The 18,937-nt window shown below is 54.1% G+C and overlaps 2 protein-coding genes across 5 annotated transcripts in view; both read right to left on the bottom strand.

The window, feature by feature from the left end:
* Nucleotides 1-309: 309 nt before the first annotated feature.
* Nucleotides 310-9,065, bottom strand: SLC12A3 (solute carrier family 12 member 3). 3 transcript variants are annotated; one of them, XM_086469491.1, is made up of 26 exons: nucleotides 8,766-9,065; nucleotides 8,374-8,520; nucleotides 8,058-8,133; nucleotides 7,761-7,856; nucleotides 7,454-7,593; nucleotides 7,131-7,241; nucleotides 6,828-6,939; nucleotides 6,466-6,596; nucleotides 6,120-6,204; nucleotides 5,583-5,737; nucleotides 5,143-5,250; nucleotides 4,763-4,886; nucleotides 4,569-4,670; nucleotides 4,326-4,481; nucleotides 4,149-4,248; nucleotides 3,634-3,745; nucleotides 2,938-3,078; nucleotides 2,638-2,744; nucleotides 2,389-2,471; nucleotides 2,132-2,203; nucleotides 1,840-1,941; nucleotides 1,532-1,643; nucleotides 1,193-1,279; nucleotides 968-1,103; nucleotides 789-856; nucleotides 310-451 (listed from the first exon to the last, which is right to left on the bottom strand). In XM_086469491.1, exons 1-26 carry the CDS (start codon nucleotides 9,063-9,065, stop codon nucleotides 310-312), a joined length of 3,105 nt encoding a protein of 1,034 aa, XP_086325617.1. The 3 variants fall into 3 exon arrangements, with proteins under 3 accessions (XP_086325617.1, XP_086325616.1, XP_086325614.1); XM_086469490.1 differs by having other exon boundaries at nucleotides 1,840-1,944; XM_086469488.1 differs by having other exon boundaries at nucleotides 7,454-7,655; nucleotides 7,718-7,856.
* Nucleotides 9,066-15,082: 6,017 nt separating this feature from the next.
* The window catches only part of NUP93 (nucleoporin 93), a 76,509-nt gene continuing 72,654 nt past the window's right edge, over nucleotides 15,083-18,937 (bottom strand). The window contains exons 22-23 of one of the 2 annotated variants that reach the window (XM_086469641.1): nucleotides 17,381-17,451; nucleotides 15,083-15,281 (exon numbers count right to left, since the gene is read on the bottom strand). In XM_086469641.1, the coding sequence (XP_086325767.1) occupies nucleotides 15,171-15,281; nucleotides 17,381-17,451 (182 nt within the window). In that variant the 3' untranslated portion in view covers nucleotides 15,083-15,170. The remainder of the gene's footprint in view (nucleotides 15,282-17,380; nucleotides 17,452-18,937) is intronic. The other variant, XM_009950563.2, reaches the window with a different exon arrangement.

An 18,937-nucleotide genomic window follows, 5' to 3' on the forward strand; every position in this document is an offset into this window, starting at 1 on the left:
CACTCGGACTGTCCTGGGGGAGCAGGTGTGGGGCCCCTGCTGTCCCCTTGCTGCTCTTGGGATGGGACCCCACACCTCACCTGCATGGCTCTGGCAAAACCCAGGGCCTGCATGATTTTATACTGATAATCAAACCTACAAAGACTGAGATCAGCAAAACGAGTCTTTGTAAGAGGGTGGCCATTGCGCATGGTGGGCATTTCCCTAGAGCTGGCGACCACACACTGCTCCCCCAGGCCCCCAGGTGAGAGTGCTCTGAGGTCTGGCCTGAAAAATTCACATCCCAAGTCGGCAGGGATCCAGGAGGTTTTATTGGCAGTAAAAGGTCAGCACGTTCTCTTGGTTTCCTCGGGTGAGGATGACGGGGGGTCTCAGGTCCTGCGAGAGCGTCTCGAGCCAGGCCATGTAGAGGGAGCTGGGGCAGCGCCCCTTCCTGCCGATGGGCAGTGTGCTGCAGCGGCAGTGAGGGGCCGGGTGAGGCAGAGCCAGCGCAGCCCCCTCCGGCTGCCCCGCTGGGCCAAGCTCTGTCCTTAGCCCCTCTCTCAACCTGGTGCTAATTTGCAGGTTATTTCCCTAAAAACGGGCAACACCACGTCCTCCCCTTCCCACTAGGACCCAGGCTGGACCCCTTGGTGCCTTCCAAGGGCTTTTCCCTGCGGTGCAGCCCTGTCCCACCACAGCATTGGGGTGTCTGTCCAGGATCTCCCTGTGTGGGGGTGGGAGTGAACATCCAGAGGGACCATTTCCATGGGGAAAGAAACGGGTGCAAGAGTGTTGCTGGCACCTACATGGCTATGAGTGCTGCGTCCCGCGAGTAATCCAGCAAAATCTCGTTCAGCCTCACTTGTCGGAGCGACTGCGGAGCCCAGAGGGTTGACAAACGCAAAATGATTGTTTCCAAACAGACTGAATTATGTCTGAAAAGCAGGAGACCCTTTGTGGCAGCCCCCCCTGGCACCAGCACTACCTTGGCTCTGTTTTTATCGACCTCCTCGTCAGAGATCTTCCAGGGACAGCCCTGCCTCATCTCATTCACCGTAGCCTCATCTTTGAAGCCATCGTTCAGCCTGAAGGGAGCGATCAGGTCGTCGAACCTCTTGATGCTACAAGACAAACAGACGGTGCCAGGAAAGGGGGCCCGGGTGGGTTTTGGGGGGTGCTGGGTGGGCGGAGAAGGGGAGAGGGTGGTTACTGCTCTGGCCGGGGTTTCTGGTTGATATCGGGGAGGATGTGGACCTCATGGAAGCCGAGGCGGAACTTGCTCAGCAGAGAGACAATCCTACCAGAGGGAAAAGGACATATTTTCCAAAAATTAGCAGGACACAGTGGCTCCGGCAGGGACCTGCCCTGGGAGAAACCCCTGCTGCCGTCCTCGGTTTGGGCTTGGGTTTCTCCCTCTCTGCAATCACATTGATTTTCAGAGAAGCAAGGCAAAGCAGCCACATCGGAGCCCACAGATCCCGTTACGGCAAAGCCCAGGGGCTGGGGGCAGTGGCAGCGGCTGCGTGGCTGAGGGGCTGCCAGCACTTACGCCTTCCTCTCCTCGTCCATCCTGTTGATCTGCCCGCCAACGAACACCCGGATTTTGCACTTTCCCCACCGCTTCTTGCGCCCCAGGAGGTAGGGGATGAGCAGCGTGAGACCTGTCCCCAAAACACCCGATGGGAGATGCAGCAGTGACCCCGTGGGCTCACCAGCGCTTTCTTGATGCCAGACGCCAGGGTCGCCCTGGCACCGTCCGGCAAGGACCAGGGCCTCCTGGGCACCGTGATGGAGGTGCTGGGTTCGCATTAGCTGGACAGACAGGGAAGAGCTGCAGCAGCCAAAGGTGAAGGTTACCTCCGTCGTCAAAGAGCCAGTAAATGTCGATGGTCTTCTTGCCCTGCTCGCTCTGGAAGATGCTGCTTGCCTGCTGCTCACCGGTCAAGGCGGCAGGGTCCACTGCTGGGCAAGAGGGTCCTGATGTTGGCGAGGGGCACTGCTGGTCGTGGATTAAAGGCACCACTTCCTCCTGGTCCCAGCCCTATTCCCCATCACTGCTTGAAACCCACGGCCCTGCCTGCAAACCTGACTCCCTGGGAATAATCCTTGGAGCTGGGGATGCTTTGGGTGGCCCTGAGCCAGGACCAACCTGTGCCCGGGGCCGCTCTGCCACCGGTGCCGTTCTCCTTGAGGTGATCTGCTGCCTCAAACGTGGGGTTAACTGGGGAGGGAGGAGAAGAGCACAGGCAGCAGGGCAGCACCCTGCTCTCCCCATCCCCTTCTGTCCCAGCCCAGGAATGATATCCACCCAGGACTGTGATCTTCGCCTGGGGACACGGTGCCAGCTGGCACGTCTTACAGCTCCAGCACATGTCTGAGCATCCCTGGCTGCCCAAAACCGCTTACCATGAGCCTGCATCACTCGGGAAACGTTCAGCCCTTCCTTCATCCTCATTAAGCACATGCCGTACTTGAAATCGAAGGCGTCACTGGAAGGAGGGAGGAGAAGGCAGTTAAAGGTGGCCGGCTCGTGTCTGCCAGCACTGCTAGCCTGGCCGGACCCCGTGCACGTGGCCACAGCATCTCTGCACCCAACTGCGGGGCCACCGCTGGGTGCCACCGTCCCCAGGGCTGGAGGAGCCACTGTGGCCGTACTGCAGGATGCCCACGTAGTCCTCCAGGCTCTGTGGGGATGCCCTCTGCCAGTTCCTCTTGTAGCCCAGCACCAGGATGTTTGGTCTCATCTTCCCCAGGCCGGCAGCCTATGGATAGATGTCCCCATGAGACCCCTCTGCAGGGACAGATGGACACGGGTGATGGCAGTCCGCAGGGGAGCAATGCAAAGGGGGGTGCCTGGAGGTCGGGGATGGGGGTCAGAGCCCCCTGAGCCATGATGGAAGAGGGGGGACCCTGGGGGATCCCCAGCTCTTAGTTGATGGCTAAGGGTGGCTCCACCTGGATGAGCATTTGGACACCACTTCTCAGATCCTCAGCCACCACATCCGTGTAGAAAGCCTTGATCTTCCTCTTCGTCAGCCACTTGGTGTGGCCATCTGCCATCAGCCGGGACTCTGGCATCTTCTGCTTCCGTGGTCCCTAGGGGGAGCAGAGGCAGGGGCTGAGGCACAGACGGCCCCTTCCAGCTGATGATTGCCAACAAGGACTTCCAGCCTCTCTCCTTCCAAGTCATTGGGAAGACCTGGGTGTAACTGCTGCACATGTGAGAGGTTGCAATCACAGCAAGAAAACCAGCGAGTTTTGGGAGTCAACGGCTGACACACACGATGCCAGTGGTCCTGTGGCTGCAGCTGAGCTGGCATTTGCTACACCACATGTCCCCAGTTGCTCTTGAGCCTTCAGGGCTGCAGGACCACTCCTGTCCTCTGAGCAACCATCTCGTCCTACCGTGTCTTTGCTTTGACAATTAATTGGCAAGAGGAAGCCATTGGCCCAGAGGGACATCCCAGTGCTTCATCAATATTGCTTAACAAGCTGGAGAGGCTTCTAGACAAAACATTTCAACATCCAGCAGCATATTTCAGTCCCCACCCCATGAGCCCACCAGGATGCATCTGGATTTCACAGCCCACCACCCACAGGTGGCCGATGCCCCCAGGACAAGGAATCAACTGGCTTTTGCAGGTGACTCACAATCAGCACGTTGCCGCAAAGCATCAGGCTGAGGTTCTTGGTGAACGTCCCCACAAAGTCCACCAGGGCCGGGCGGAAATTGGGAGGGCCAGTCAGCACTAGACACTGCGGTCTGCCGGCAGGGAGAGAAAAAGGGGGCACAGGCTGGGATTTAGAAGGCATTGAGCCTCTCCAGAGCAAGCCACATCTCTTCTGCCATCTCTGGCCAGCGGCAACTATAGGGAGCATCTTTCGGATGAGACAAAAAGTCACGTGGCTGGGGGTTCAGCCTCACTCTTTGGTTTTGTTATATCAGGTAAGGCTAACGTGTCTGCCTTGTACAGGGATGGCAAGGTTTGCCCTGCTTTCCACCATGGGATTTTGAAGACAGCCACGTTTTGCCAGGGCTCCCAGTTACTGAGGATGATGGTGAGGACATGGCCATGGGAATGAAGCCATCCTGGGTTTGCCAGCAGCAGTGGCTGGCTCTGCATCCCCCTCCCTCCATGCCCAGCTCTGCGTTGAGCCGCCCTTGCCTGTAGTTCTTGACGTGCTCATCCACTTCACTCAGCCCCACCGAGTAGTTGAGGGCCATGTTGTACGAGCTGGCTTGCATGGAGGAGCCCCAGTTGACGTCTATGCAGGGAAGATGGATTAGCAATGGGGCCAGACACCTCCTGGGGCATCGCCGGTGCTGGGTTACTGCCACACACCCGGCTTTTTGTAGAGAACGTATCCCAGGAGGAAGATGACGATGCTAAAAGCAATGAGGGCCGCCCACCAGGTCAGCAGGAACATGATCACCACTGAGATGGTGGCCCCGAAGAGCGCAGCCCACTTGCTGTAATACCGAAAGGAGGGTCGCCAGCCTGCACGTAAACACACACAGCGGCTGCTGCCGGGACGGGGAGCTGGCCGCCGCACAGCATGGCACAGCACGGCGCGGCACAGCCCACCTGGGGAGTTGGTGATGGAGGCGTGGAAGCAGCTGAAGTTGATGAGGGCGTAGGAGCAGAGGAAGAAGTTGGAGATGATGGGGGCGATGGCGTTGAGCTCAGCTGTGGGGAGGAGAGCGAGCTGTCTGTGGCAGAGACCAAGCCACCTGGCTGGCAGCGGGCACCAGGGGGGTGCCAGGGCAGCAAGCACTTACCGATGAGGATGAAGCCGATGGCGATGACGTAGGTGAGCATGTAGCCACGGATGGGCTCACTGTTCTTCCCGTAGCCCTTCCCGAAGAAGCCTATGAGAGGGTAGAGCTGGTCCCTGCAGAGACACTGTGGGGAGAGGCGTGTTGGGGACAGCAGTCTTCGCTGAGGACATAGGATGGCAGTGCCATGGTGGCTCTTGCACCCATAAGAGCAACGGCCAAACTGGCCTCATGCCTTCGCCGACGGCAGCATCCTCCTCACCCCCAGGCTGCTCATGGCCACAAAGCCCCATGGTGCTGAGCACACACCCAGGACCACGACCTGCTCCTGCTGCTGGGCTTGGGGACAGGAGCTGGGGGACTCAGACGCACCAAGCCCTCACCTGGAAGACTTTGGGGGCTGAGACAAGGCAGGCCAGTGCTGAGGAGAGGGTAGCACCAAAGATCCCCGCTGTGATGAGGGGGCCAAATCCAGACACCATGCTCATGCTCTGCCCAAAAACCAGGCGGTCAGGAACGCCGGCACCCACAGCGCATCAACCTCCACCCTGGCCTTAAGGGGGTTCCAGCCCCTGAGCCCCATCCTGCTGCCCTCAGTGCTTTTCCATCAACATTACCCAGGCAGCGAAGTCCAGCTGCGACCAAAAGCCTAAGGAAGACCCGATCCTTGGTGCATCCCCGTTACATGGGTGCTTTGACGGAACGGGTGCCTCCCAGGATGCTGGGGAGATGCGGGGCATGGGCTGCCCTGGGAAACCCATCCCTTGCAGCACAAACCCAGTAAGGAGCAGGGACCGGGGCGGGCGGTGGCCCTGAGCAGCACCTGGTAGTAGTTGCTGAGCCCGTATTGGCAGCTCTGCTGCTGGGCACAGGCAGTGAAGTTCCAGCCAAAGCCGCAGGCCAGTCCCTCGCAGCCTGGCGAGCCCACCACCACGCTGTCGTTCAGGCTGCCCGAGGCGTCCCGGACCACGCAGGCACCTGGGGGGACACGCAGTGTCCGCTCAGTGCCCGCTCGCCTCCTGCATGCCTCCTGGGCTGCATCTCCACGGTTTCATGCAACCCAGCCCCACGTCCTGTTGCCTGTGACATGCCCCAAGTCCCTGCCATGGGCCTGCCCCCCTGCATGGTGGCTGTGAGCAATGCCATCAGCTGCGTTGCCCACCAGGAGGACTTTGCCCCCCATGGGGGTAGGATTGAGGTCTGGGGACCTCAGGCAACACTTGGCCTGGGGTATCGGTGCTGGCATCCACAGCTTGCTCCTGAGTCCCGTGGCTTGCTCCTGGCTCCCATCACCTGCATCCTCCTAGGCCACCCGTTTTGGGGGTGTCCAACCCAGCTTACTTGAGGACGTGCTGCTTACCGATCGTAGCAGAAAGCACCAGGTAAGACACTGTGGTCCAGAAAATGGCCATCAAGGTGCCCTTGGGGATGGCCACAGCGGGATCCTGCCCAATGGAGTCGCAGAGAGACATAAGACAGCTTTCCAGCAGCACCACTAAAATGGCATTTTAATTGCAGCCACCATACAAGAGTAATTTTAATTCATTGCACCACAAAGCTGCAGAGTATCTCCTGGATGAGCCTACCCCAACATTTCCAGAAGAAATAACAGAGGATCTAAAAGTTGGATCAAAACCAAAGCCCTAGGGAAAACATGGCTTGACCCCCGAGAAATACCATCTCAGGCAGCAATGGTCAAAACCTACCTTCAGGTCACCCGAAATGTTGGCCCCAGCCAGAATGCCAGTTGCTGATGGGAAGAAAATGGAAAACAAGCCGAAGAAGGAGCCGTCGGGTCCACGCCAGCTTGGCACAAAGTTCTGGGCAAAGATCTCGGCTAGGGAGGAAGCAGAGGAGAAGCATTTGGGGCCTCCCAAATGCCTTTCTCCTGGATGGAGGCCCACCACTGATGGTAGGTAACCCACGGGAAGGCCCCATGCTTTTAATGACATCTTTCAGCAAAGAGCACCTTCCCATAGAAAACTTCTCCCCCAAGGGCAACAAAGAGCCAGGTTCCAGCAATGCACTTGGACCTGCTGAGTGTAACCCCAACCCCTGGCGGACCCACCTCGATAGCTGAAGAAGCCCTTCGCTTGCTTCTCCGCAGTGGCTGGGATCACTGTCCCCACCAGGTAATTTATGAAAGAAACCAAGATCACCAGGAAAAACAGTATCTGTGCCTGCCAGAACAGAAAGAGCCAGCTGAGGGGTGGGGGTTTGGGTGCTGAGAGGGTGAAAAACTCGATAGGAGAAACCCTCGCCCATTTTTGGGGAGCTATGAGCAGCTTCTGCTCCTTGGATGCCCAGCGAGCAGCAGGGACAGCTCTTACCAGCCCAAGGGAATAAGGTGAGCGGAAGAAGTGAGCGTTACCTTGGCCTCCCACTCCATGCCAGCCAGGGAGATGCCCAGCAGCACCGTCACAGTGATGACCCCGATGATGCGGATGTCGTTGGTGGGGTCCACGATGAGGGCATTGTGCTCCTGGGGAGGGGGAACCGTCCACAACATGGAAATAACCCTTTCCCTTACCAAACCACCAGGATTGCCATGAGTTTTAGCAGCTGGTGGTTGATTATCTGTGGCCCAACATTAACACAAATGTTGATAATTAACGCAGCTTGTGCAGGGAGGAGGTGGGGCGGGAGGAAATGGAGAGAACAGGACCCAGAGGACACACAGAGCTGCTTTCTTACCTGCAGCAGGTCCCGGACGGTTTCGGCGAAGCCCACTGTGTGCATGGCCACGGCCACCGCATTTGCAAAGGCAAAGATCAGCCCGATGGAGCCGCCCAGCTCTGGCCCCAGGCTCCGTGAGATGAGGAAGTAGGTACCCCCTGAGGCAGAAGGAACAGCCCATGGCCTTACCTGCCTCCTCCACGTGTTTTTGGGGTCCCCCCTGCATTTTGCAGCCCGTGCCAGGAGTTCACATCCATGGGGCAGCCCCAGGGTGGACGAAACCCCCTAGGGTGGCCGGAGGCTGTGCCATGAGAGGACATGCTACCTGACTTCACTTTGCCATTGGTGGATATGGCAGAGATGGACAAACCGGTGATGGTGGTCACTGTGACGGACATCAGGATGATGAGCCATGTCAGGGCTGCGGGGAGAGGGCACCACTTCATTCCTGCATCCCCCCAGCCCCATAGACACCCCCCCCCCCCCTTCCCTAGGAGACCCACAAGGACCCTACACATCACTCCATGCTCGCTGCTGCTGGCATCTCCACCACCCCACCAGGTGTTCGGGTGATGGTGAGCCCGATGCCGCCGTCATGCCCACAATGTGCCGTTGCACCTACCGATTCCTGCCTGGGCAGTGATCCAGGGCAAGCGCAGGTAAAGGATGACTCCCCAGATGTTGAGCATGCAGCGAATCTGGGGGGGACAGAGAGGGGGACTAGCCCTCAGCATGCAGGCACCTGGGGACAGCTGGGGCCACGCTGGCTCTCCTGCTCCCCCAAGCTAAAACCAACCTCCTAAGGAGGGCAGGGAATTTCCCAGAGTGCAGTCACTTGCAAAAAATACATATATTGAGAAAAATACAAGGATGGGGGGCAAACACCTGGGGGGGTGGGAGGGCAGGAGGATGCTCCCTGTGGGATGAGTTGCACTCACCATCACACCCTTCACCCACCCAAAGCGGACGGGCTCCGGTGCAGGGGCTCTGCCCAGCTCTTCTGCCACCTCCTCCAGCCCAGCCTCCGGCAGGCCATTGCTCTGCTGCGGGTCGGACACCGGCGTGTGGAGGCGAGCCGGCTCGGGCTGCAGGGACAATGGGAAGGTGGGTGAGGGTGGGCAGGGCTCAAGGCAGCCAGCCACCCCCGGGAGGTGCAGGCAGGAGGGAAAGCTCTGGCTGACTGGGAACAGCTGGGTTACCCCTCTGGCTTCTCCTGGGGCCATCCCAGGGATGTGCACATCCAGTGCCACACCACGGACACACCGCAGGGACCAGTGGCATGGCCAGGGGATGCCAGAGATGCCAGTGGCACAGCCAAACCCCACCTTACCTTAAGGATGGAGTGCAGGTCCGCCAGCGAGGGCCTGCCCTTCCCAGCATCACCCACGCCCTTGCTGTTGGCGTAGTGCTCGTAAGCAGGCACGACATCCACCGTGTTGTAACCGAAGGTCCTGGTGCAGAGGGTGCTGACGGAGAGGTGGGTGGGGTGGGCGCTGTCGCAGCCGGCCCCCTCTGTGGGTGCGCAGGGACCCCGGCCACCCTCCTCCATACCCAGGAGAGTGCTGATGGTGAAGCGGCCGCTGCAGCGGGACAGGGCAGTGGGCAGCTCTGGGATGGGCAGCTCAGCCATTGCCCCTGCCCAGGTGCCTGCTGGGCGAGGAACGGGGCTAAGAGGGGCTCACCAGCTTTATACCCTGCCAAACCGGAGCGAGGCAACTGGCACCCCCCCACCACCATTGCTAATGGGGGAAAGGAATCAGCTCAAACCACCCTGAGCTGGTCAGGGGGAAAAAAATAGCTGGAAGGGATATCAAACCCACTGTAATGGGTATCGCTGCCTCCCAGTGCTCGATGGCAGTGGCGATAACGGATTTGAGATTAAGTCCCAAGGACAGATCCGCAGAGAAACACGGTGCTGAGTTTGCCCCCGGCTCCAACCCAGGAACATTCAGTTCCCACTGGGATTTATTATGGAAAATGGGAGCAAGACTCCCACGTACCCTCACCCTTCCCTGAGATACTGCCCCAGACCTGGCAAATCTTGTAAATCATCTTGGCCAGCCTCCGAGTTGCTGCCTGTGGCACCGAGCTATGCCAGACGTGGGGAGGGAAATAGCCCCTTTATGTCTCAGTGAAAACAGGGGAAAGGGGAGAGCGTGACATCAAGGGCTGGGAGGGATGTCTTTGCCAGGACTTGGATGCCAGGGGGCTGGAGAGGCTGGGGGACACAGAGCAGTGGCAGCCACTGTCCCTCCGTGACTGCCCGGGGCTGGGAGCTGGCAGCTCTCCAGTGCTGGGCAGCAGAGATACCCACGGTCCCACAGCCCCCTTCCGCTCCCCACCCCAGGCAGGGGGAATGGCTGAGTACTCAGGGTTCAAAATTCCCCTAAACCCCATCCCCGATTTAATAAGCCACTTAACACATGACACCAAACACCAGCTGAGGCCGTGCTGCTGCTCAGCGTCCACCCTACAGCCACCAGCAGGCGAGGACAGGGGGAGGGACCGGCGTCTTTTATACCTCTGCCGCCCGGTGTCACATGCGCCCTTAAAAGCAGTTCCAGATAAGATCGCCAAAGACGACAGGCAATAAAATTTGAGGGCAGCACCAGATCCCATTTGAATTTCAGCTCCCAGTACTTTTAATGGAAAATTCGGGCTGCCTGCCCTGCCGCCTTTGGCTGTCTTTTGCACTCACACACAAATTCTCACCTGCTTTTTGAGGACTCGCTTCAGCCCCATTGTGGTGTTTGTGCGGCAGCAGATGCCCTCCGTAATTGCCTAAGCCCCAGTGCGCACCCGCTTACCCAGGAAGCTGAGGACAGGCAGCCCTGCCTGCAGCACTTCCCTGCCTGCACCGGCATGGCTTGGCCCTCGGCACAGCTCGGCACGCCGGGGCACCGCCCTGTGAAATGCACCGGCACAGGCTGCGCCACTGCCATTCCTGGGACAGCCGGCGAACAGGGAGAAGGGTGAGATGGGGACAGGACAAAGTCTTGCTCCAGCACCTCCTGCAAGGTGGGCACCAGCTTTATCTCGTAACAGAGGCAGCAGCAGACTCATGCCCAGCAGAAATGGCTTTATTTTAGAACCTCATTAATTCATCAAAACCGCCTACTTGCCCAAACCAGCACCGATCACAGAGTCTCTTAAACGGAGGGGGTGTCTCTGTTAAACACTGCACAGTCAAAGATGCTCCAGGAGAGGCAGGAGGATCCAGCTGCTGGGTGAAGAGCGAAGCAAGTGGTATGATGCAACCCTGGTGTAGTGAAATAGCCGGATAGTAGGATGCGCTTGTCGTCGGCCTGATTCACAACACCAGCTGCAGCAACAATACCAGGGCCATCCAGCGCTGGGAGCTGCGAGGAGAGGAGAGCTCAGTGGCATGTCCCTCCAGCCCCTTTGCTTACACGGCGAAGAGATGCCAAGTTGCTTCTGCAGGGCTTTGCCTCACCTCCAGCCGATCCCCCAGTTCACTCTGTCTATCAAACACATCAAATGAACTTGAATTGAGTTAGGCAGAGAATGGTGCAATGCTTTACATATGGCTTCTTAGTCTGCCAAAGCGCAACAGGCCTTTAATGAAGTTTTAATTGTCCTGCTTCCATTCCCATGGAAGAGGGAACCTACTGCCCTGGGTGACACAGGCCACACAAACAATGCTGAGGCTCAGTGAACCCATCATGCGGGGCAGGACTCATTTTCTCAGCACTGCAGGGAAGGAAGCCTGGAAAGAGAAGACAGGTGTTTATTCAGGCAACTGCTGGCAACCTTACCCAATGGGGACATCTCCCACCTACTCTTCCAGATACCATTTCCATCCTTCCAGCTTCAGACCCAGACAGAAACAAGACAAAAATGCTGGTACAGGGACACAAACAGTGGCAGCATTTGAGCACTGTCCCACCCCAGGGACACAGAACTGGAATTACCAATATCCCCTTCTTCCCTCCAGGCTGGGAGGAAAACAGCTTGCTTCCTTCAAAGGCTGGGGTTTATTACGGTTGGGGAGACAAGTGTTGAAAGAGTAACAAGAACAAAAAAATTAATTAAATTCATTTTTGCTGAATGCAATTCCTTCAGCTCCTGGAAGCAACTAGGCCCAAGCACTGTCTTAGACAAACGCAGCAGTGGTGGGAGACCATGGTGGAGAGCAGAGGAGCCACCTAATTTAGCAGGTCTGCTCCAGTCACAGAGTCTGGAAAACAAAACAAAAAATCAGGATCAAGGTGCAGAATGTGCAGTCAGTGGGGAAATCCAAGAAAAGGCAGAGGAGTAGGAACGGATCTCGCAGGCTGTAGGCAGTAACCTGACTGTACAACCAGCTAAGCCAAGCGTACACCAGGGTAACAGTGCAGGCACCACGGTGAAAATACAAGAATGAATGTTGTTGTGGGGATAACAAACCACAAACACCAAAGAAACTGAGCTGAGAAGACAGGCCTCACTGACACCAGCTCCACAACAGCATTTAGGAAGGGGCCTTGAGGCATGTTTCAGCAGTTTTTCTGCTTGTTGGCAGAAAACTTGTTAGTCCTCACACGAGCTGATCATCTTCCATTAGCTCAGTTTAGTTTTTACCAGTAGCTCATGGTTAACCTCTGTGCAGAACTTTAACCTTTCCCCCCCTGCTACGGGACAGGTACCATAGGGCAGAAGTTTCCAGTGAGTGTTTCTGGATACCCCTGCAAATCCAGCCCGCATCAGCTCAGACCTTGGTCATCGAAGGACATGCTGACTGTAAAGCTTTAAGAGCTGCTACACTGACACCGCAGCACTTGTGGACATGTCACTACCAACGAGCCACGCAAACCCTGGAAAACAGACCTGGAGACTCCGCATGTCTCTGCTGCATCCACACCGGTTCAGAATACCACACACACTCCTTTTCACTTCTTCCTCAAACCTCCTCCAGCGACACAAGCATGAGCTGCACTTGACTCAAACTAGTGTGCGACCCTTAGGATGCATCTCATCTACCTGGAGGATCTTTATCGGTGAGGATTAGTCTCAGAGTAGGAAAAAGGAGATGGAATTATCCCAAATTCTGAGGGAACAGAACCAGGTTGTTCTCTCCAGCAGAGTAAGTGTGGGGTTGCAGAGAAGACAGTGACATCTGGAAAACCACGGGGGTGCCTCATTCAGCAAAGCACCAGTACATGTGTCAGCATCTACCTCAATGCAGCAAAGCCCTCAAAGTCGTGCGGAGGAGAGCCAGGTTTGACAAAGCCAAGCCTAGGCGCAGAGCTGGAATCTGCCGCTCTTGGGAACAGGGGAAGACGGATGGGCTGCAACGTTCACCACCTGCACAGACCTAAGAAAAAATCACGAGGCATTCAACAAGAAATAATTAAATTCCAACTATCCAAGGCACCTTCTGTTACACTCACCACCTCTCACAGCTTGTCTGAAACAGGGCTGGGTCTTACCTTTCCAGGGTTAGTCTCAGGGCTTTGACTCCCTGGGGCTTACTTCCTCTGTCCATCCATCAGGGAAAGACCATCTTGGCTTTTGAAAGTATGAAATATTTACGTTTCTGCTTAGCTTACGAGGGATCAGAGGCTGGAGTCACAATCACTGAGCACAAAGGGAGTAAAGTGCACACGGCCATCAATTTTCTCTTTTACTAACATCCATGAAGGCTGAGAAGCACCAGAAAGCATCTGCTACGGCCGTCCTCAAAGGGCAGAGAAAGGGCAACTTGCTGTAGGTCCCTAGGCTCAACGCTTGGCATCAGAAACATGCCAGTGAGGCAGCATGATAGCTCAGCTGAGCAGGGGATGGGCAAAAGACAGGAGAACGAGGTCCTGCAAATGGCAGCGGCAAGAGCTGAGCCCCAAAGGACTTTGGTCCCTGATCGAAGGTGGAGGGTGGAGAGGGAATTACAGCAAGGAAGGCGGCCTTCGCCCTTCCCAAATAGACTCCGGCAGATGCTGTCCCTCTCTTGCTGGGGTCAGTGGATGCCTGAGGACAGGTACGGACTCGCCAGCCTCTCTGTATGTGAGGCAGTTTGATGCTAGGAGTAGCCCCAGGACAGGGGCCGAGTGCCAGTGAGACAACCACAGGAGTGGGGTTTACCCTGCAGGACCGTACGTGGGGCAACCCTGGCCCAACCAGGACTGCCGGCAAGCGTCAGGAAAGACACCTTGCTCTGCCACCTACTTTTTGGTAACCTGTTCTCTAGGGGATTGGATGAATTGTCAACTGAGACATACCAAGAAGCATTCCCACACGAATATGCCAGAAATGTTAAGAGCTCATAAAGGTTTCCACACTCACCTGTTGACATTTTGTTAGGCAATTCAACTCCCACCCCCAAGTAACTCCTTGGTAACTCACCAAACCTCCTTTCCTTGCAGGGTGTTGTCCAGGTCTCTTTCAGCCTTCAGTTGAAACGATCTTGACCATGCTACAGGATCGCTCAGTGCCAGACACAACCCCTAGCTCTGTGGGCTGGGAGCCCCAGCAGCCAGTTTTCTAACGCCACAAGACATGGGTCTGGGGGGCTTGGGAAGCCATCCCTTTGCTTCCTGTCCAAAACGGTTGACAAAATTTTTGCTACAACATTTCTGGTGGAAAAAGTAATGAGGAAATTGTCATCAAGTCTGTCAAACATCCCTCTATGCACTCAGACATTGCAAAACGGAGGTTAATTCTCTCCCACAACAGCCATCAACACACGAAGATTGAGATCAGCCCCTAGGTTTTGCTGCCCGTTCAGTACCCAGAACCACTCACGTTCCCGTATCCCACAAACGGCGTGAGGGTAAGACAGCAGTGTGTGTGTGCAGCGAGCAGAAAGAGCAACCAACACTCTGCCCATTTCATTTCAAAGATGGGCAGCTACACTAAAGAGAAAAGCTTATGACACAACAAGCTCCCCGGGCTTTCACACCGATGCAGCTGTAGCTCAGAACATTTAAAGCTAACCACTTCTTAACGCCCCTCGCTTCAACAGGACCCAGGTTCCCCTCTAAACCAACGGTAACATCGACCCATGCCCAATGCATCCACACTTGGACCTCTCTGGTCAGCGTCCTTACTTCACACTCGGTATGGGATCATTTTGAATGCAACTGGCTGAAAACCTATGTATCAATCACAAAAATCTCTCCTACCAAAATCTACTTGTTTCCAATCCCAGCTGCTCCTGCAAAAGCTTCAGCGGAGCTCGAGGATTTGCACACACACCTGAGACACCGGCCCAAGAGATGAAACTTGTTTAAGCACAAAGGAGCCTCTGGAGCACACAAGCTCACTTGCACTGCGTGGACACGCAGGCCACGCAAGACAACGTTACGGACTGGCAGCAGCGTGTCACCTGCGTGGTGTACCATAAACACAGTTCCAACACCAAACATGCATTCATAACCAAACCCCCTAAACATCTGAAGCTGTAAGTTCAGCAAGCTTTACATCAAAGTTTTCTTCTCCATTTGCTCTTCTGCTATAAATTGCTCCTTCACCTCCCTACTGCCAATCTATGACTTCTTTTTCTGCACAGCCCATTAACTACTCAAGAAGACTTTTCTAAATAGAAACAGATTTGAAACAAAACAAATAAAAACAGAAAAACACAAAAATCAGTGAAAATGAAAATGTCAAAACCAAATAGAAATCAAAGAAATTTATTTCCATCAACAAAAATACAGAATACAAAATGATGCTGGTCCCACCCTCTGAACGTCCTAGTGACAGGCACAGGTTGCTGCAACCCTCGGCAAAAGCTGCTCTGCTAATTCATAAGGACCTCCATCTGCACCAGTCTTGCGTTGGTGTCTCCCGACGTCCTGTACGGGATCATTCCAGCAAACGTTATCAGTGCACGAGCTTGAGATCGAAGTTGCTAAAACACAGAAAAATAAAGTGCAGTGCCTTTAGTATCAAAAATCCCACAATGAAAGCTGAGTTAGACGTGGGTTAAAACACTTGCCTTTTCAAACAAGCAAATGTAATCTTTTTTTCTCAGAGCTGCTCTCGGAAAATGTATCTCTGCAGCTGGAAGGAAATCCAATTATTTCCTTTTCCAACCATTAAAAGCATGTTGAGTTACCTTTTTGCTTAAAAAAAAAAAAAATCCCATTTATTTAAGATTACCCAAGAAAAAAATGTTTTTAACAATGTGGGGCGTTGCTGTACTGCAGCAATCTTGTAATTTCCACATGAAGCGGGCTTTCCCAGGGCAACGGGCTTCTTTCTCACCTTGTGAAATACAACGCTGACCCTGCTGAAACGCAGCATTAACATTCTCAAAGCACAAGCACCAGAAACAAACTGGTGGTGCCACACGCACCTGGATGCCTCCAACATAACCTACAACACACCAATGTCCTTGAAGGCTCTTCATGCCGTAACACCAGGAAAGCAGATGTACCAAGTGCATTCAGAGACCTTTGCCTAAAGTAACCAAACCCCTTCTTGTGTACCAGAAGGCTAGAAAACAACAGAAGGAATTCAGGAATAACTTGTTTCATTTGTTGAAACTGTTAGTAAATTAAAAGGAAAATAATTCCTGTAACTGGTAGCGGTCAGAAGAATACAAAAAGCCCGAATCTTTATGGAAAACTGTGCAGACTGATCGTTTTGATTGCTCACAGTGTTTTCTTCTCAAAGACTAAGCATCTCTAAATTACTGTACTAGAAGATCCCACTGTTCAAATCTTTCTTTAATCTGCTGACTGCAGGGATAGCTGAAGCAGCTTTGGTTGCTGTGGGGATGTGGATGGTACATCTGACAGCAGGAACCCCCAAATGGAGAAGTGACCGAAGCCCATTACATGGCTGGGAACGGCCACAAACACCATCCCCGATGCCCATCTGGGCAATTCTGCCCCTTTTTCAGGGGGATGTTAGACCAGTCAGTTACTCAGTGGCAACAGAGGAGCTTTGGAAGCTGATAATGGAAAAGCTGGGTGGTCATCTGTTTGTTTGAGGACACTGTCTGAAGGCTACTGCTTCAGCTGTGCAAAATACCTTCAACTTTACGCATGGGGCAGAAAAATAAGTTTTCTTTAGCACTGAGATCACAGCCACATAATTTTCTGTTTCCGTCATCCTGTCTGAAAGAAAGCCATGACTGTGTACAAAGCCCAGTGGCTGGGCTGACGCCCAGAGCAGGGTTCCCACCTCACGCTGTATTCCCGCCCAGGCACAGACGGATGAACAGGCGGAGCAGCGACGGCAGGGCCAGCGATGCGGTGGAAGGCACTCCTCCCTACCTCGAGCGCCACAGCTGAGCATCGCCAGCACAGCACATCAGCAGAGAAAGCGGCAAAACTGAGACTGACCCAATTGCTACCAGCTCCCGGGGCAGTTTCCCTAGCTGTAAGTTACCACCCAGTTAACACTAATGCACTGGCTTCTTAACAAGGGAGCCTGAAAATTACTTGTTCAGTTCCAGTTCCAGTCAACACTTCTAGTCTGCTTCCAAATCTGTTACACAGTGAGGTCGCGTAATTATGTCTGACCTGCTGCTGTTCAGTGGAGGTCAAAACAGGTGGTAGATGAAAAAAAAAGAAAAAGCATGTCAAGGTGTTTGACACTCTGGAATTAAAATATTAAGAGGCAAAAACTCTCACTGTGACCAGGAAAGGCTTAGGAGCAGTGTGAGCTACTGTTCCCTTTACCTTTTCGGTAGCAATGACACTAGAGCTGGTCTACTTTTAAAAATCAAAACATGACAGGTTGCAATACTTCAGGAAGAATGAACAGAGGTTTGCAGAGGTTAAGAGCGGCCTGGAGGTCTAGATGTTCTATTGGCTGTAATTACTTAGTGAATGTTAGAGTCACTTGCAATTTAAAATAAGACCACAAATTAAAAAAAAAAAAATTCCATTCCTTTCATGACCTAATTTTGCCGCCGAGATAACGCCCTCGGGCTGCTCCGGAGAGTTTGCCACCCCGGATCGGGGCGTGAAGCATATGACATTGCTGTTGTGCACCCACGGCATCTGGGTCAGGGCTGTCATCGCAGCCATGGTTTTCAGCACTGCAGTCCGGGCTCGCTGCAATCTCTGCTTGAAATCTGACAAAATGGATCAGGCCAAGTGGGACAGGACTTCGCTCCTTCGTTCCCCAAACTAATTAATGTATATACATTGAAAAAAAAAAAGTACTCAAAACACAGATTAGGTAATTTCATTCTGAAATAAACAAAATGCATAAAAAGTCAGTTCTGACTCCAAACCTGATCATTTCTAAATAAAGCCCATTTCATCTCCGAAGCGGGACAGGAGGCGTTCTAGCAGAGAGCAGTACTGGGTTCAGGGGGCTCCAGAGGTATTATTCCGCTCCATCCTGCCCCTGCTGCTGGGTCCACACAGTTCCTGCCACAGCCCCTCTGCTCCCTACCCATTACAGCAGGACCCTGCTTAGGCAGCTAGCAGAGCAGTGCTTGGCACCAGCAGGCAAATTCAAGAGCCACGTGTTCTTGCTCTGGGGGACTCTGTTCCCTGCTGCACGGAATAAACCTCAGACTTACGAGCAGCCACTATCTCACGTTTTTGAACTCTTCTGATGAACAGAGGGAATTGAATCTGTCTGCTCTGATGGATCTAGAGAAAACCCAGGGATTTCAAAGACCTGTTCAAGGAAAGGTATTTTTTGCTTGCACTGTCTACTGGGCAATGTGCTGAGATTGTTAAAGCTTCTGGAAGAGCCTGATTTCTCCTAAAATTTTCTTCCCCATGAAAAAAGGAAGAGCTGTCTTTCTCCCAGGGAAGTTCAACGGAAAAATTCTTGCCAAGCACAGCCTGCAGAGGCTCGTATCTGCCACCTCTGTTCAGGTGAATGGGGAGATTTTGCTGAAGAAACACCTCTCTTCCCTCTCACATTTGATATGCCTGTGTTTCTTCCTACCACTAAAATCACCCAAGTCGCTTCCCAGACAGGGAAACTCAAGTGATCTAGATCCCCTGCTCCCACAGGCTTGGGGGAAATCCTTCAGGGTAAGAAAAAAGAGGATCACAGGCTAAAGCTATTCTTACCCTACCTTCCACGTGCCCATGCCTGGCATTTTTCTGCACTTGCAAATCTTTAGGCAGCTGGGAGCTACAGGGCTGAGACTTTTTTTTCTCTCTAGCTAATCCTCCATTAGCAGATTTCTGCTCCCTTGTGACACTACAGTCACATAGCTGTGCTCTCATCACCTCCCTGACTGCCAAGACAGCAGGCACTTCTCCCCTCTGAGAGTTAAGCACAGCTTTTATTGCACACGGCAGCCAGAGATCCATGACTCAGAAGGCCTGTGTCTCCAGCACCACTGATACCCTGCTGCCATTAGATCCCACCACGGGGCCAGAATCTTGATTCACAAAACTTGAAGCCTGAAAACTGAAAACTTTCAAGGGTTTTTGGCAAGGTACATCATCAGCTGATCTCCACAGCTGTAACAGATGAGAGTGCAGAGCACATTTATGAAGGGCGCTCACGCTGAGCACTCACTCGGATAACAGCAATGCCATGGATACGATACGATGTCACGGTGGCTTCCTTCTACACAAA

Source organism: Leptosomus discolor, chromosome 8 (genome assembly GCF_034619465.1).
Source record: "Leptosomus discolor isolate bLepDis1 chromosome 8, bLepDis1.hap2, whole genome shotgun sequence".
In the NCBI taxonomy this organism is placed as follows: Eukaryota; Metazoa; Chordata; class Aves; order Leptosomiformes; family Leptosomidae; genus Leptosomus; species Leptosomus discolor.

What these genes read in the sequence shown, in the direction of transcription:
- SLC12A3 (XM_086469488.1), bottom strand. Translation starts at nt 9,065, where the DNA reads ATGGCTGAGCTGCCCATCCCAGAGCTGCCCACTGCCCTGTCCCGCTGC. An exon ending in GGTGGGTGAAGGGTGTGATG is followed by an intron (nt 8,134 to 8,373) that starts GTGAGTGCAACT and finishes TGTCCCCCCCAG; the next exon opens with ATTCGCTGCATGCTCAACAT. An exon ending in TTTGCGGCAACGTGCTGATT is followed by an intron (nt 3,079 to 3,633) that starts GTGAGTCACCTG and finishes TGCTCCCCCTAG; the next exon opens with GGACCACGGAAGCAGAAGAT.